At 39.2% G+C, this 16,146-nt stretch overlaps 1 protein-coding gene across 2 annotated transcripts in view; it reads left to right on the top strand.

Moving 5' to 3' along the window:
- The window catches only part of Prrg1 (proline rich and Gla domain 1), a 49,927-nt gene that overhangs the window by 13,451 nt on the left and 20,330 nt on the right, over positions 1-16,146 (top strand). The window contains exon 2 of one of the 2 annotated variants that reach the window (XM_032888885.1): positions 7,777-7,849. The exons of the other annotated variant lie outside the window; for it this stretch is intronic. Within the exon in view, the coding sequence (XP_032744776.1) occupies positions 7,843-7,849 (7 nt within the window). The 5' untranslated portion in view covers positions 7,777-7,842. The remainder of the gene's footprint in view (positions 1-7,776; positions 7,850-16,146) is intronic. 2 annotated transcript variants of the gene reach the window in all.

Below are 16,146 nucleotides of genomic sequence, written 5' to 3'. Positions count from 1 at the left end.
AAATTTGAGGCAAGAGGAGCCCAACTATGGGCCCAGCCTGAGCTACAAACAAGACTTTTACTTTTAAATACAAGAAGATGGCAGAAAGAAAAATAAAGCAAAGCATGTAAACCAATCCTTTTGGTAATCATAATAGTTCCAGTGTCACTAAAACCAGCAGTACGGTAAATGATGCATATATTGTCTACCTGGGCTGGTAGTAATTTACAACAATGTTAGGATGACACCTTTCTACCTAGTATTTCATTTTTCCATACTTAACCATTGCACAATAGTAATTAATAATCATGACATTTCAAGCTGGCAAACGAACCTCACTGATCCCAGCCCACAGCTCCCTGCTCCCAAACCACGTTGGAGAGAGAACTCACACCCAGAAGTGTAGGCACTCATGAGACTGCAGGGCAGGAGAGACCACCACTTCTGCCCACCTTTGCCCACATCCCTGGCCCAAGAGGAAACTGTATAGGGCCTCTGAGAACAGGAAGATACGGGCACTCAAGCTGCAGGAGCCCTGCGGTCCATACTGTGCCCAGAACTGAAGGGACCCGGTCAAACAGCTCCCTGTACCCAAATCCTGTGGGAGGGAGAGCTAGACCTTCAGAGGAGCAGACACACCAGGGAAGCCAGAGGAGACTACTCTCTGCCTACATTTCTGACTCGAGAGAAAAACACCTAGCGCCATCAGGGGCCCTGTGCACAAGGACACAGTATGGGCAGGCATTCCTGCTTGCTGCCCTCACAGAGAGCTAAATCCCAGCCCTGAGGAGCGACTTCAGGCCTGAGACCAGAGGTAAGACCAACTTTTCTGCTCCAAGAGACCTGCCTGGTGGACTCAGGACACACATCCACAGGAACAGCTGAAAGCCAGTAGACAGGAACAACTACACGCCAGAAAACAGAAAACTCTGTTCCCATAACTGGCTGAAAGAAAACAGGAAAACAGTTCTACAGCACTCCTGACACACAGGCCTATAGGACTGTCAAGCCACTCCTACAAATAACAGAACAAGGTAAACCTGAGACAACCTGATGAAAAGAGGCAAGTGCAGGAACCCGAGCAACAGAAACCACGACTACATGGCATCATCAGAGCCCAATTCTCCCACCAAAGCAATCACTGAATATACAAACACACCAGAAAACCAAGATCTAGATTTAAAATCATATTTGAACATGATGATGGAGGACTTTAAGACAGACTTAAAGAACTCCTTTAGAGGAATGCAGGAAAACCCTAGTAAATAAGTAGAAGCCCTTGGAGAGGAAACACAAAAATCACTGAAAGCATTACAAGAAAACACAATCAGGTGAAGGGATTGAAAATGGAAATAAAAACAATAAAGAAAGCACAAAGGGAGACAACCCTGGATATAGAAAACAAAAGGAAGAGACAAGGAGCAGTAGATACAAGCATCACCAACAGAATGCAAGAGATAGAAGAGAGAAACAGGAGCAGAAGATTCCATAGAAATCATCGACACAACTGTCAAAGATAATGCAAACTAGAAAAAGCTACTGGCCCAAAACACACAGGAAATGCAGGACACACTGAGAAGATCAAACCTAAGGATAATAGGTATAGAAGAGAGTGAAGACTCCCAGCTCAAAGGACCAGTAAATATCTTCAACAAAATGATAGAAGAAAACTCCCCTAACCTAAAGAAAGAGATGCCCAGAAACATACAAGAAGCCTACAGAAATCCAAATCGATTGGACCAGAAAAGAAACTCCTCCCATCACATAATAGTCAAAACACCAAATACACAAAACAAAGAAGAATATTAAAAGCAGTAACAGAAAAAGGTCAAGTAACATATAAAGGCAGACCTATCAGAATCACACCAGACTTCTCACCAGAGACTATGAAAGCCAGAAGATCCTGGACAGATGTCATACAGACCCTAAGAGAACACAAATGCCAGCCCAGGTTACTGTATCCAGCAAAACTCTCAATTCACATAGATGGAGAAACCAAGATATCCCATGACAGAACCAAATTTACACAATATCTTTCTACAAATCCAACCCTACAAAGGATAATAAATGGTAAAGCCCAACACAAGGAGAAAAGCTACACCCTAGAAAAAACAAGGAAATAATGGTTTTGGAACAAAACAAAGAGAAGACGAGCAAACAAACATAATCTCACCTCTAAATACAAAGATAACAGGAAATAACAATCACTATTCCTAAAAATATTCTCAACATCAATGAACTCAATTCCCCAATAAAAAGACACAGATTAAAAAAACTGGATATGTAATGAGGACCCAGTATTTTGCTGCCTACAGGAAACACAACTCAGAGACAAAGACAGACAGTACCTCAGAGTAAAAGGCTGGAAATCAAATTTCCAAGCAAATGGTCAAAAGAAGCAAGCTGGAGTAGCCATTCTGATATTGAATAAAATCAATATTCAACCAAAAGTCATCAAAAAAGATAAGGAAGGCCGCTTCATATTCATCAAAGGAAAAATTCACCAAGATGAACTCTCAATACTAAATATCTATGCTCCAAATACAAGGGCACCTACATACATAAAAGAAACCTTACTAAAGCTCAAAGCACACATTGCACCTCACTCAATAATAATAGGAGATTTCAACACCCCACTCTCATCAATGGACAGATCATAGTAAAAAAGAAATTAAACAGAGACATAGACAACCTAACCAAAGTCATGAACCAAATGAACTTAACATATATTTATAGAACATTCTATCCTAAAACAAAAGGATATGCATTCTTCTCACCACCTCATGGTACTTTCTCTAAAATTGACCATATAATTGGGCACAAAACGGGCCTCAACAGGTACAGAAAGATAGAAATAATCCCATGCGTGCTATCAGACCACCACGGCCTAAAACTGGTCTTCAATAACAATAAGGGGAGAATGCCCACATATACATGGAAGTTGAACAATGCTCTACTCAATGATAACCTGGTCAAGGAAGAAATAAAGAAATTAAAGACTTCTTAGAATTTAATGAAAATGAAGGTGCAACATACCCAAACTTATGGGACACAATGAAAGCTGTGCTAAGAGGAAAACTCATAGCACTGAGTGTCTGCAGAAAGAAACAGGAGAGAGCATATATCAGCAGCTTGACAGCACACCTAAAAGCTCTAGAAGAAAAAGAAGCAAATACACCCAGGAGGAGTAGAAGGCAGGAAATAATCAAACTCAGAGCTGAAATCAACCAAGTAGAAACAGAAAGGACTATACAAAGAATCAACAGAACCAAAAGCTGGTTCTTTGAGAAAATCAACAAGATTGATAAACCCTTAGGCAGACTAACCAGAGGACACAGAGGGTGTGTCCAAATTAACAAAGTCAGAAATGAAAAGGGAGACATAACAACAGAATCAGAGGAAATTCATAAAATCATCAGATCCTACTACAAAAGCCTATACTCAATAAAACTTGAAAATCCGGAGGAAATGGACAATTACCTAGATAGATACCAGGTACCAAAGTTAAATCAGGAAAAGATAAACCATTTAAACAACCCCATAACTCCTAAAGAAATAGAAACAGTCTATAAAGGCCTCCCAACCAAAAAGAGCCCAGGTCCAGACGGGTTCAGTGCAGAATTCTATCAGACCTTCATAGAAGACCTCATACCAATACTATCCAAACTATTCCACAAAATTGAAACAGATGGAGCGCTACTGAATTACTTCTATGAAGCCACAATTACTCTTATACCTAAACCACACAAAGACCCAACAAAGAAAGAGAACCTCAGGCCAATTTCCCTTATGAATATCAATGCAAAAATACTCAATAAAATTCTTACAAACCAAATCCAAGAGCACATCAAAACAATCATTCATCATGATCAAGTAGGCTTCATCCCAGGGATGAAGGGATAGTTTAACATACGGAAAACCATCAACATGATCCATTATATAAACAAACTGAAAGAACAAAACCACATGATCATTTCATTAGATGCTGAGAAAGCATTTGACAAAATTCAACACCCCTTCATCATAAAAGTCCTGGAAAGAATAGGAATCCAAGGCCCATACCTAAACATAGTAAAAGCCATATACAGCAAACCAGTGGCTAACATTAAACTAAATGGAGAGAAACTTGAAGCCATCCCACTAAAATCAGGGACTAGACAAGGCTGCCCACTCTCTCCCTACTTATTCAATATAGTTCTTGAAGTTCTAGCCAGAGCAATCAGACAACAAAGGAGATCAAAGGGATACAGATTGGAAAAGAAGAAGTCAAAATATCACTATTTGCAGATGATATGATAGTATATTTAAGTAATCCCAAAAGTTCTACCAGAGAACTACTAAAACTGATAAACAACTTCAGCAAAGTGGCTGGGTATAAAATTAACTGAAATAAATCAGTCCTTCCTCTACACAAAAAAGAAACAAGCCGAGAAAGAAATTAGGGAAACAACACCCTTCATAATAGTCCCAAATAATATAAAGTACCTCGGTGTGACTTTAACCAAGCAAGTGAAAGATCTGTATGATAAGAACTTCAAGCCTCTGAAGAAAGAAATTGAAGCAGATCTCAGAAGATGGAAAGATCTCCCATGTTCATGGATTGGCAGGATTAATATAGTAAAAATGGCCATTTTACCAAACGCGATCTACAGATTCAATGCAATCCCCATCAAAATACCAATCCAATTCTACATAGAGTTAGACAGAACAATTTGCAAATTCATCTGGAATAACAAAAAACCCAGGATAGCTAAAACTTTCCTCAACAATAAAAGGACTTCAGGGGGAATCACTATCCCTGAACTCAAGCAGTATTACAGAGCAATAGTGATAAAAACTGTACAGTATTGGTCCAGAGACAGGCAGATAGACCAGTGGAATAGAATTGAAGACCCAGAAATGAACCCACGCACCTATGGTGACTTGATCTTTGCCAAAAGAGCCAAAGCAATCCAGTGGAAAAAAGATAGCATTTTTAGCAAATGGTGCTGGTTAAACTGGAGGTCAGCATGTAGAAGAATGCAGATCGATCCTTTTTTTTATCAGCCTGTACAAAGCTTAAGTCCAGGTGGATCAAGGACCTCCACATAAAACCAGATACACTCAAACTAATAGAAGAAAAAGTGGGGAAGAGTCTCAAACATATGGGCACTGGAGAAAATTTCCTGAACAAAACACCAGTGGCTTACGCTCTAAGATCAAGAATCGACAAATGGGATCTCATAAAACCCCAAAGCTTCTGTAAGGCAAAGGACACTGTTTTTAGGACAAAACGGCAACCAACAGATTGGGAAAAGATCTTTACCAATCCTACAACTGATAGGGGGCTTATATCCAAAATATAAAAAGAACTCATGAAGTTAGACCGCAGGGAGACAAATAACCCTATTAAAAATGGAGTTCAAAGCTAAATAATAAATTCACAGCTGTGGAATGCGGAATGGCTGAGAAGCACCTAAAGAAATGTTCAACATCTTTAGTCATAAGGGAAATGCCAACCAAAACAACCCTGAGATTTCACCTCAAACCAGTGAGAATGGCTAAGATCAAAAACTCAAGTAGCAGCAGATGCTGGCGAGGATGTGGAGAAAGAGGAACACTCCTCCATTATCGGTGGGATTGCAGACTGGTATAACCATTCTGGAAATCAGTCTGGAGGTTCCTCAGAAAATTGGACATTGAACTACCTGAGGCCCATCTATACCTTTCTTGGTCATATACCCAAAAGATGCCCCAACATATAACAAAGACACATGCTCCACTATGTTCATAGCTGCCTTATTTAGAGTAGCCAGAAGCTGGATAGAACCCAGATGTCCTTCAACAGAGGAATGGATACAGAAAATGTGGATACAGAAAATCTATACAATGGAATACTACTCAACTCTCAAAAAACATGACTATATGAAATTGATAGGAAAATGATGGAACTGGAAAATATAATCCTGAGTGAGGTAACCCAATCCCAGAAAAACACACATTGTATGCACTCACTGATAAGTGGATATTAGCCCAAGTGCTCGAATTACCCTAGAATGCACAGAACACATGAAACTCAAGAAGGAGGACCAAAATTCGGACATTTCAGTCCTTCTTTAAAAGAGGAACAAGAATACCCTTGGGAGGGAATAGGGAGGCAAAGTTTAGAACAGAGGCTGAAGGAACGCCCATTCAGAGCCTGCCCCACATGTGGCCCATACATATATAGCCACCAAACTGATAAGATGGATGAAGCAAAGAAGTGCAGGCTGACAGGAACCGGATGTAGATCTCTCCTGAGAGACACAGCCAGAATATGGCAAATACATAGGCGATTGTCAGCAGCAAACCACTGAACTGAGAATGGGACCCCCGTTGAAGGAATCAGAGAAAGGACTGGAAGAGCTTGAAGGGGCTCGAGACCCCATATGAACAACAATGCCAACCAACCAGAGCTTCCAGGGACTAAGCCACTACCCAAAGACTATACATGGACTTACCCTGGGCTCCAACTGCATAGGTAGCAATAAACAGCCTAGTAAGGGCACCAGTGGAAGGGGAAGCCCTTGGTCCTGCCAAGGCTGGACCCCGAGTGAGTGGGATTCTTGTGGGGAGGGTGGTAATGGGGGGAGGATTGGGAGGGGAACACCCATGTATAATGGGAGAGGGAGGGATTAGGGGGATGTTAGCATAGATACTGGGAAAGGGAATACATTTGAAATGTAAATAAGAAATACCCAATTTAATAAAGGTGGAAAGATAGAAAAATAATCATGACATTTCAATATTCATGCCCCTGATTATTGCCTATTTTGTGTCACATTATGATTCATAAAAGTAGCCAAATTATGGTTAAGAAATAGCAATGAAAATAATTGTATGGTTGGAGTCAGCATAACATGAGGAATCGTATTAAAGGGTCATAGCTTTAGGAAGGTTCACAACCATTGTACTAAAAGAAATCAGAGAGATTTTATAAAACAAGAGAATGCATTCTCTCAGTGAAAAATGAAGAGAAACATTTTATAAAATTTGAAAGATAATTTTCCTTAGCTGAAAAGCAGAAAGTTATATGCAATAAATGTGAGTGCAAGTAAGTGTCATATATCATATAGACATTAAAATTGAGGCATATAATAATTAGAAGCCTATGCTTATCCTTTCCTTTAGTCTTCGGGTTTCTCTTATTTATTTATTTATTTATTTATTTATTTATTTATTGTTTACACTCCAGATTTTATTCCCTCCTGATCCACCCTCTGTATATTCCATATCCCATACCTCCTCCCTGCCCCCCTGTCAACACGAGGACATCCCTACCCCACCCACCCCACCAGATCTCTAAACTCCCTGGGGCCTCCAGTCTCCTGAGGGTTAGGTGCATCTCCTATTTTCTCTATACTTACTGAATCATGTTCTACACTGAATTCTTTACTAGGTGGTACAAAACACAGACATTGAACCAAAACATTAATAATACTTGGTACTCCTAGTCATGTTATACCCTTGAAGGGGAACAAATGTGATGTCAAAATGCCCAAATCATGAGTATGATTGATTTCTCTATCCAAACTTTACTTAGATTCCATAGTAAACCTGTCTAATAAGTTGAAGTGGGTTAAACACTTAAGGTGTTACATTAGAAAAGGAGTTCATCAAGCAAAGCAAATATTAGGTGAAAAATTGTGTAGACCCAAAAGGGTCAGTTTGTAGACTGACAAGATTTGGGCATTTTGTTGTTTGTTTTTTAGATGGGGGCTCATGATATAGCTTTGGCTGGCCTGGAACTCACAGAAATCTGCCTGCTTCTGCCTTTAGAATGCTGGGATCAAAGATGCACTCCATCCACCCTGCTGATTAGATTTAGTTTGACTGAAGAGAAAGATGCATGGTGAGTGAAGTGGCCACAGAGATTACTTTGTAATCTTAGCTTTCATTTCTGACCTTTCCTCTCCATTCATTTTGCAGTCATCATTCTAAAGCAATCTTAGTATCTCTTAACCTGTCTATCTGAAGGGACCTTTTCAAAACCTTTCCATTTCTATTTTCCCCTTCTATTACCCTACTCTCTTCTGTTGTTATATCTTAGTTTCTAGTATTGTATTAATAAACCCCAAAAGACCATTAAATATTTCAATTGTGGTAGTTTAAAATGAGGCACCTCCATGACACAGCAATTTGCTAAGTATCCTGCTTCAATTTCCCAGCTATTTTCTACTTGAACCCTATCTATGAGCTGCTTTAATTCCCATTTTCTTAATTCAAATTTTTGTTCACTTCTGTTTTCCCAGTACATATGTTACCACCATTTCTACATGTCCCCATCCTGCTACTCCTTACAAAACCAACTCAGATAATTTTCATGGGTCCTTCTCTTTCCACCTCCAAAGCATACACACCCCATAGAAAAATTTGCCTGTTTTCTGAGCACCAACAGAACCCATTGTGTTAAGTCTTTCTGTGGAAGTCTTTGTTTCTTTAATCTTTGTCCTCGAGAGCAGAGGTCAGTCTGGTCCTTATCTTGAGTTGCTACATTCTCATTGTATATAGTATTGTTTAGTTTATACCCCAAGACAAACAATGTTGTTCACTTTAAAATGTCAATGTTAAATATTGTCTCCTTCAATAAAATCAGAACCAAGATGATAAAACTAATGAGATAACTGTAGTAGAACTGTAGTAGAGAGCTTTCCAGCTTCGGGCTAGGCTCTAGTCTGTCTGCTCTGGTGTTTCTCACCAATTTCGCAACTATGATTTTACATGAGTGAAGATTATTTGCTATTTAAAAGCTTAAGATACCAATTTTGACTAACCTGTGGATTAACTTCAACACATTTATGAACTGGTATTTATTGTATATTTTGGTTTCACTCAGTAATTTAAATAATCATTTGAAAAACTCTCTTATTTCATTTTGTTTTATTTGTTTTTTGAAGAGAGTATAAGCTTATTTTGAAATATTGAAAAATTATATTTTCTCAATAAATTACTATCTTTTTGAGTATTCAGGTATTGGTTTTAGATATGAAATATTTTTAAATAATTTTATTTTTCTTGGATATTTATGTATCTACATTTTAAATGTCATCCCTTTTCCCCCTTTCATACCCCTCCCACCTGCTTCTATAAGGATACTCCCATTCCCAGTCACCCATTCCAACCTCAATGCCTTGATATTACCATACATTATAGAAACAAGCCTTCACAGGACCATGGACTTTTCCTCACGTTGATGCTGGACAATGCCATGCTCTGCCACATATGTGGATGGAGTCATAGGTCCTTCCATGTGTACTCATTGGTTGGTGGTTTAGTCCCTGGGAGGTTTCGGTGGGGTTTGATTGGTTGATATTGTTGTTCTTCCTATGGTGTTGCAAACCTCTTCAACTCCTTCAGTCTTTTCTAACTCTTCCACTGGGGTCCCCTTGTACAGGCCAATGGTTAGCTGCAACCATCCTCACCTGTATCAGTAGGACTCTGGCAGAGCTTCTCAGGATACACCCATATCAGGCTCCTGTCAGCAAGCACTTCTTGACATCAGCAATAATGACTAGGTTTGGTGGCTGCATATGGGATGGATCACCAAGTGGGGCAGTCTCTGGATGACCTTCCCTTAAGTCTCTGCTCCATTATTTGCCCCTGTATTTCCTGCTGTGAGTATTTTGTTCTTCCTTCTAAGAAAGAATAAAGAATCCATAATTTGATCTTCCTTCTTCTTGTGTTTTATATGATCTGTGAATTTTTTCTTAGGTATTCCAGGCTTTTGGGCTAATATCCACTTACCAGTGAGTGCATACCATTTGTGTTCTTTTGTGCCTATGTTACTCAGGATGATATTTTCTAGTTCAATCCATTTGCTTAAGAATTTCATGTAGTCAAAAAAATAAAATAAAATAAAAAGAATTTCATGTAGTCATTGTTTTTTAATGGTTGAGTACTACTCCATTGTGTAAATGTACCACATTTCTATATCCATTCCTCTGCTGAGGGACATCTGGGTTCTTTGCAGCTTCTGGCTATTATAAATAAGGCTGCTATGAATATAGTGGAGCATGTGTCTTTGTTGTATGTTGGAGCATTTCTTGGGTATAGGCCCAGGAGAGGTATAGCTGGGTCCTCAGGTAGTGGAATATCAAATTTTCTGAGAAACCTCCAGACTGATTTCCAGAGTTGTTGTACCAGTTTGCAATCCCAACAACAATGGAGGAGTGTTGCTTTTGCTCCACATCCTTGCCAGCATCTGTTATTACCTGAGTTTTTGATCTTAGCCATTCTGACTGATGTGAGGTGGAATCTCAGTGCTACTTTGATTTGCATTTCCCTGATGACTAAGGATATTGAACATTTCTTTAAGTACTTCTCAGACATTCAATATTCTTCAGCTGAGAATTATTTGCTTAGCTCTGTACACCATTTTTAATTGGGTTATTTGGCTCTCTGGAGTCTAACTTCTTGTGTTATTTGTATATATGGTACATTAGCCCTCTATTGGATGTAGGATTGTTAAAGATCTTTACCCAATCTGTTGGTTGCCATTTTGCCGTAATGACAGTGTCATTTGTCTTACAGAAGCTTTGCAGTTTTATGAGGTTCTCTTTTCCATGATCTTAGAGCATAACTGGTTGTTTTTTTTTTTTCATCTTTATTAACTTGAGTATTTCTTATTTACATTTCAATTGTTATTCCCCTTCCCTATTTCCTGGCCAACATCCCCTGAACCCTTCCCCCTCCCCTTCTATATGGGTGTCCCCATCCCCATCCTCCCCCCATTACCACCCTCCACCCAACAATCCCGATCACTGGGGGATCACTCTTGGCAGGACCAAGGGCATCCACTTCCACTGGTGCTCTTACTAGGCTATTCATTGCTACATATGCAGTTGGAGTCCAGGGTCAGTCCATGTATAGTCTTTGGGTAGTGGCTTAATCCCTGGAAGCACTGGTTGGTTGGCATTGTTGTTCATATGGAGTCTCAAGCCCCTTCAAGCTCTTTCAGTCCTTTCTAAGATTCCTTCAACTAGGGTCCCGTTCTCAGTTCAGTGGTTTAATGATGGCCTTTGCCTATGTATTTGCTGTATTCTGGCTGTGTCTCTCAGGAGAGATGTACATCTGGTTCCTGTCTGCCTGCACTTCTTTGCTTCATCCATCTTATCTAGTTTGGTGGCTGTATATGTATGGGCCACACATGGGGCAGGCTCTGAATGGGTGTTCCTTCAGCCTCTGTTATAAACTTTGTCTTCCTATTCCCTCCCAAGGGTATTCTTTTCTTTTTAATCTTTATTAACTTGAGTATTTCTTATTTACATTTCTATTATTATTCCCCTTCCCAGTTTCTGGGCCAACATCCGCCTAACCCTTCCCCTTCTATATGGGCTTCCCCTCCCCATCCTCCCCCCATTACCACCCTCCACCCAACAATCACGATCACTGGGGGTTCAGTCGTGGCAGAACCAAGGGCTTCCCCTTCCACTGGTGCTCTTACTAGGATATTCATTTCTACCTATGAGGTTGGAGCCCAGGGTCAGTCCATGTATAGTCTTTGGGTAGTGGCTTAGTCCCTGGAAGCTCTGGTTGGTTGGCATTGTTGTTCATAAGGGGTCTCGAGCCCCTTCAAGCTCTTCCAGTCCTTTCTAAGATTCCTTCAACGGGGTTCCCAATCTCAGTTGAGTGGATTGCTGCTGGCATTCGCCTATGTATTTGCTGTATTCTGGGTGTGTCTCTCAGGAGAGATCTACATCCGCTTCCTGTTGGCCTGCACTTCTTTGCTTCATCCATCTTATCAGTTTGGTGGCTGTATATGTATGGGCCACATGTGGGGCAGGCTCTGAATGGGCGTTCCTTCAGCCTCTGTTCTAAACTTTGCCTCCTTATTCCCTCCCAAGGGTATTCTTGTTCCTCTTTTAAAGAAGGACTGAAATGTCCGAATTTTGGTCATTGTTCTTGAGTTTCATGTGTTCTGTGCATCTAGGGTAATTCAAGAATTTGTCTAATAGCCACTTATCAATGAGTTCATACCATGTGTGTTTTTCTGTGATTGGGTTACCTCACTCAGGATTATATTTTCCAGTTCCCTCCATTTGCCTATGAATTTCATAAAGTCATTGTTTTTGATAGCTGAGTAATATTCCATTGTGTAGATGTACCACATTTTCTGTATCCATTCCTCTGTTGAAGGGCATCTGTGTTCTTTCCAGCTTCTGGCTATTATAAATAAGGCTGCGATGAACATAGTGGAGCACGTGTCTTTTTTATATGTTGGGGCATCTTGTGGGTATATGCCCAAGAGAGGTATAGCTGGGTCCTCAGGTAGTGCAATGTCCAATTTTCTGAGGAACCTCCAGACTGATTTCCAGAATGGTTGTACCAGTCTGCAATCCCACCAACAATGGAGGAGTGTTCCTCTTTCTCCACATCCTCACCAGCATTTGCTCTCACCTGAGTTTTTGATCTTAGCCATTCTCACTGGTGTGAGGTGAAATCTCAGGGTTATTTTGATTTGCATTTCCTTTATGACTAAAGATGTTGAACATTTCTTTAGGTGCTTCTCAGCCATTCGGCATTCCTCAGCTGTGAATTCTTTGTTTAGCTCTGAACCCCATTTTTAATAGGGTTATTTGTCTCCCTGCAGTCTAAGTTCATGAGTTCTTTGTATATTTTGGATATAAGCCCCCTATCAGTTGTAGGATTGGTAAAGATCTTTTCCCAATCTGTTGGTTGCTGTTTTGTCCTAACCACAGTGTCCTTTGCCTTACAGAAGCTTTGCAGTTTTATGAGATCCCATTTGTCGATTCTTGATCTTAGAGCGTAAGCCATTGTTGTTTTGTTCAGGAAATTTTCCCCAGTGCCCATGTGTTTGATGCTCTTCCCCAATTTTCTTCTAATAGATTGAGTGTATCTGGTTTTGTATGGATGCCCTGGATCCATGTGGACTTAAATTGTGTACAGGGAGATAAGAATGCGTTGATTTGCATTCTTCTACATTCTGACCTCTGGTTGAACCACAACCATTTGCTGAAAATGCTACCTTTTATACATTGGATGGTTTTAGCTCCTTTGTCAAAGAACAATTGACCATAGGTGTGTGGGTTCATTTCTCAGTGTTCAACTCTGTTCCACTCATAGGCCTGCCTGTTTCAGTACTAATATCGTAGAGTTTTTATCACTATTGTTCTGTAATACTGCTTGAGGTCAGGGATTGTGATTCCCATAGAAGTTCTTTAATTGTTGAATATACGTTTCTCTATCCTGGGTTTTTATGTTATTCCAAATGAATTTGCAAATTGCTCTTTCTAACTGTATGAAGAATTGAATTGGAGTTTTGATAGGGATTGCATCGAATCTGTAGATCGCTTTCGACAAAATGGCCATTTTTACTATATTAATCCTTCCAATCCATGTGCGTGGGAAGTCTTTCCTCAGAGACTTGAAGTTCTTGTCATACAGATCATTCACTTGCTTGGTTAGAGTCACACTGACGTATTTTATGTTATTTGAGAGTATTACAAATGGTGTCTTTCCCTAATTTCTTTCTTAGCCTGTTTATCCTTTGAGTAGAGGAAGGCTACTGATTTGTTTGAGTTAATTTTATACACAGCCACTTTGCTGAAGTTGTTTATGTGGCTCAGTATTTTGCTGGTGAATTTTTGGTGTCACTTAAGTATACTATCATATCATATGCAAATAGTGATATTTTTACTTCTTCCTTTCCAATCTGTATTCCTTTGACCTCCTTTTGTTGCCTGATTGCTCTGGCTAGGACTTCAAGTACTATATTGTATCAGTATGGAGAGAGTGGGAAGCCTTATCTACTCTATGATTTTAATGGGATTACTTCAAGTTTCTCTCCATTTAGTTTAATGTTGGCCACTGGTTTGCTGTATATTACTTTTACTATGTTTAGGTATGGGCCTTGAATTCCTGATCTCTCCAAGATTTTTATCATGAAGGAATGTTGAATTTTGTCAAATGCTTTCTAAGCATCTAATGAGATGATCATGTGCTTTTTTTCTTTGAGTTTGTTTACAGAGTGGATTAAGTTGACACATTTCTCTATATTGAACCATCCCTGCATCCCTGGTATGAAGCTCACTTCATCCTGATGGATGACCATTTTGATGTGTTTTTGGATTCTATTTTTGAGAATTGTATTGAGTATTTTTGCATCAATACTTATAAGGGAAATTGGTCTGAAGTTTTCTTTATTTGTTGGATCTTTTTGTGGTTTAGGTATAAGCAGTATTGGGTAGTGCTCCTTCTGTTTCTGTTTTGTGGAGTAATTTGTATGAGGCCTTCTATGAAGGTCTGATAGAATTCTGCACTAAACCCATCTGGTACTAAGCTTTTTTTTTTTTGGTTGGGAAATTTTTAATAACTGCTTCTATGTCTTTAGAAGTTATGGGATTATTTAGATGGTTTATGTGACCCTGATTTAACTTTGGTAACTGTTACCTGACTAGAAAATTGTCCATTTAATCCAGATTTTCCAGTTTTGTTGAATATAGGCTTTTGTAGTGGGTTCTGATGATTTTTTGAATTTCCTCAGATTCTGCTGTTATGTCTCCGTTTTCATTTCTGATTTTTTTTATTATTATTATTTCGATACTCTCTCTGTGTCCTCTCGTTAGTCTGGCTAAGGGTTTATCTATCTTGTTGATTTTCTCAAAGAACCAACTTTTGGTTCTGTTGATTCTTTCTATGGTCCTTTTTGTTTCTACTTGGTTGATTTCAGCTCTGAGTTTGATTATTTCCTGCCTTCTACTCCTCTTGGGTGTATTTGCTTCTTTTTGTTCTAGAGCTTTCAGGTGAGCTGTCCAGCTGCTGATATATGCTCTCTCCTGTTTCTTTTTTGAGACATTCAGAGCTATGAGTTTTCCTGTTAGCACAGCTTTCATTGTGTCCCATACGTTTGGGTATGTTGTACCTTCGTTTTCATTAAATTCTAAAAAGTCTTTAATTTCTTTCTTTATTTCTTCCTTGACCAAGTTGTCATTGAGTAGAGAGATGTTCAACTTCCATGTATATGTGGGCTTTCTTTCCTTTTCATTTTTATTGAAGACCAACCTTAGTCTTTGGTGATCTGATAGGATGCATGGGGTTATTTCTATCTTTTTATGTCTGTTGAAGCCTGTCTTCTGACTGAATATATGGTCAGTTTTGGAGAAGGCCCCATGAGGTGCCAAGAAGAGGGTATATTATTTTGTTTTAAGATGAAATGTTCTATAAATATCTATTAAATCCATTTGGTTCATAACTTCTGTTAGTCTGTTTAGGTCTGTGTTTAATTTCTGTTTCCATGATTTGTCCATTGATGAGAGTGGGGTGTTGAAATCTCCTACTATTATTGTGTGAGGTGCAGTGTGTGATTTGAGGTTTAGTAAGGTTTCTTTTATGAATGTGGGTGCCCTTGCATTTGGAGCATAGATATTTAGGATTAGAGTTCATCTTGGTGGATTTTTCCGTTGATGAATATGAAGTGTTCTTCTGTATGTTTTTTGATAATTTTTGGTTGAAATTTGATTTTCTTTAATATTAAAATGTCTACTCCAGCTTGTTTTTTGTAGTTATTTGCTTGGAAAATTGTTTTTAAGCCTTTTTCTTTGAGGTAATGTATATCTTTGTCACTGAGGGGTGTTTCTTGTATGCAGCAAAATGCTGCATCCTCTTTCCGTATCCAGTCTGTTAGCCTATGGCTTTTTTGGCAAAATGAATCCATTAATTTTAAGAGATATTAAGGAATAGTGGGGGTTGGGGATTTAGCTCGGTGGTAGAGCGCTTGCCTAGCGAGCACAAGGCCCCTGGGTTCGGTCCCCAGCTCCGGAAAAAAAAAGAAAAAAAAAGGAATAGTGATTGTTGCTTCCTGTTATTTTTTATATTAGAGGTGGAATTATGTTTGTGTGGCTTTCTTCTTTTGGGTTTGTTGTGAAAAGATCACTTTCTTGCTTTTTCTTAGGTGTAGTTTCCCTCCTTGTATTGGGATTTTCCATCTATTATTCTTTGTATAGCTGTATTTGTAGAATGATTTTATGTAAATTTGGTTTTGTCATGGAATATCTTGGTTTCTCCACCTATGTTTATTGAGAGTTTTGCTGGATAATGTAGCCTGGGCTGGCATGTATGTTCTCTTAGGGTCTGTATGACATCTGTTCAGGATTTTCTGGCCTTTATAGTCTCTGGTAACAAGTCTGATGT

Source organism: Rattus rattus, chromosome 18 (genome assembly GCF_011064425.1).
Source record: "Rattus rattus isolate New Zealand chromosome 18, Rrattus_CSIRO_v1, whole genome shotgun sequence".
Lineage (NCBI taxonomy): Eukaryota > Metazoa > Chordata > Mammalia > Rodentia > Muridae > Rattus > Rattus rattus.
Note: the sequence above shows the minus strand (reverse complement) of the source record. Positions and strands in the feature narration are given on the sequence as shown.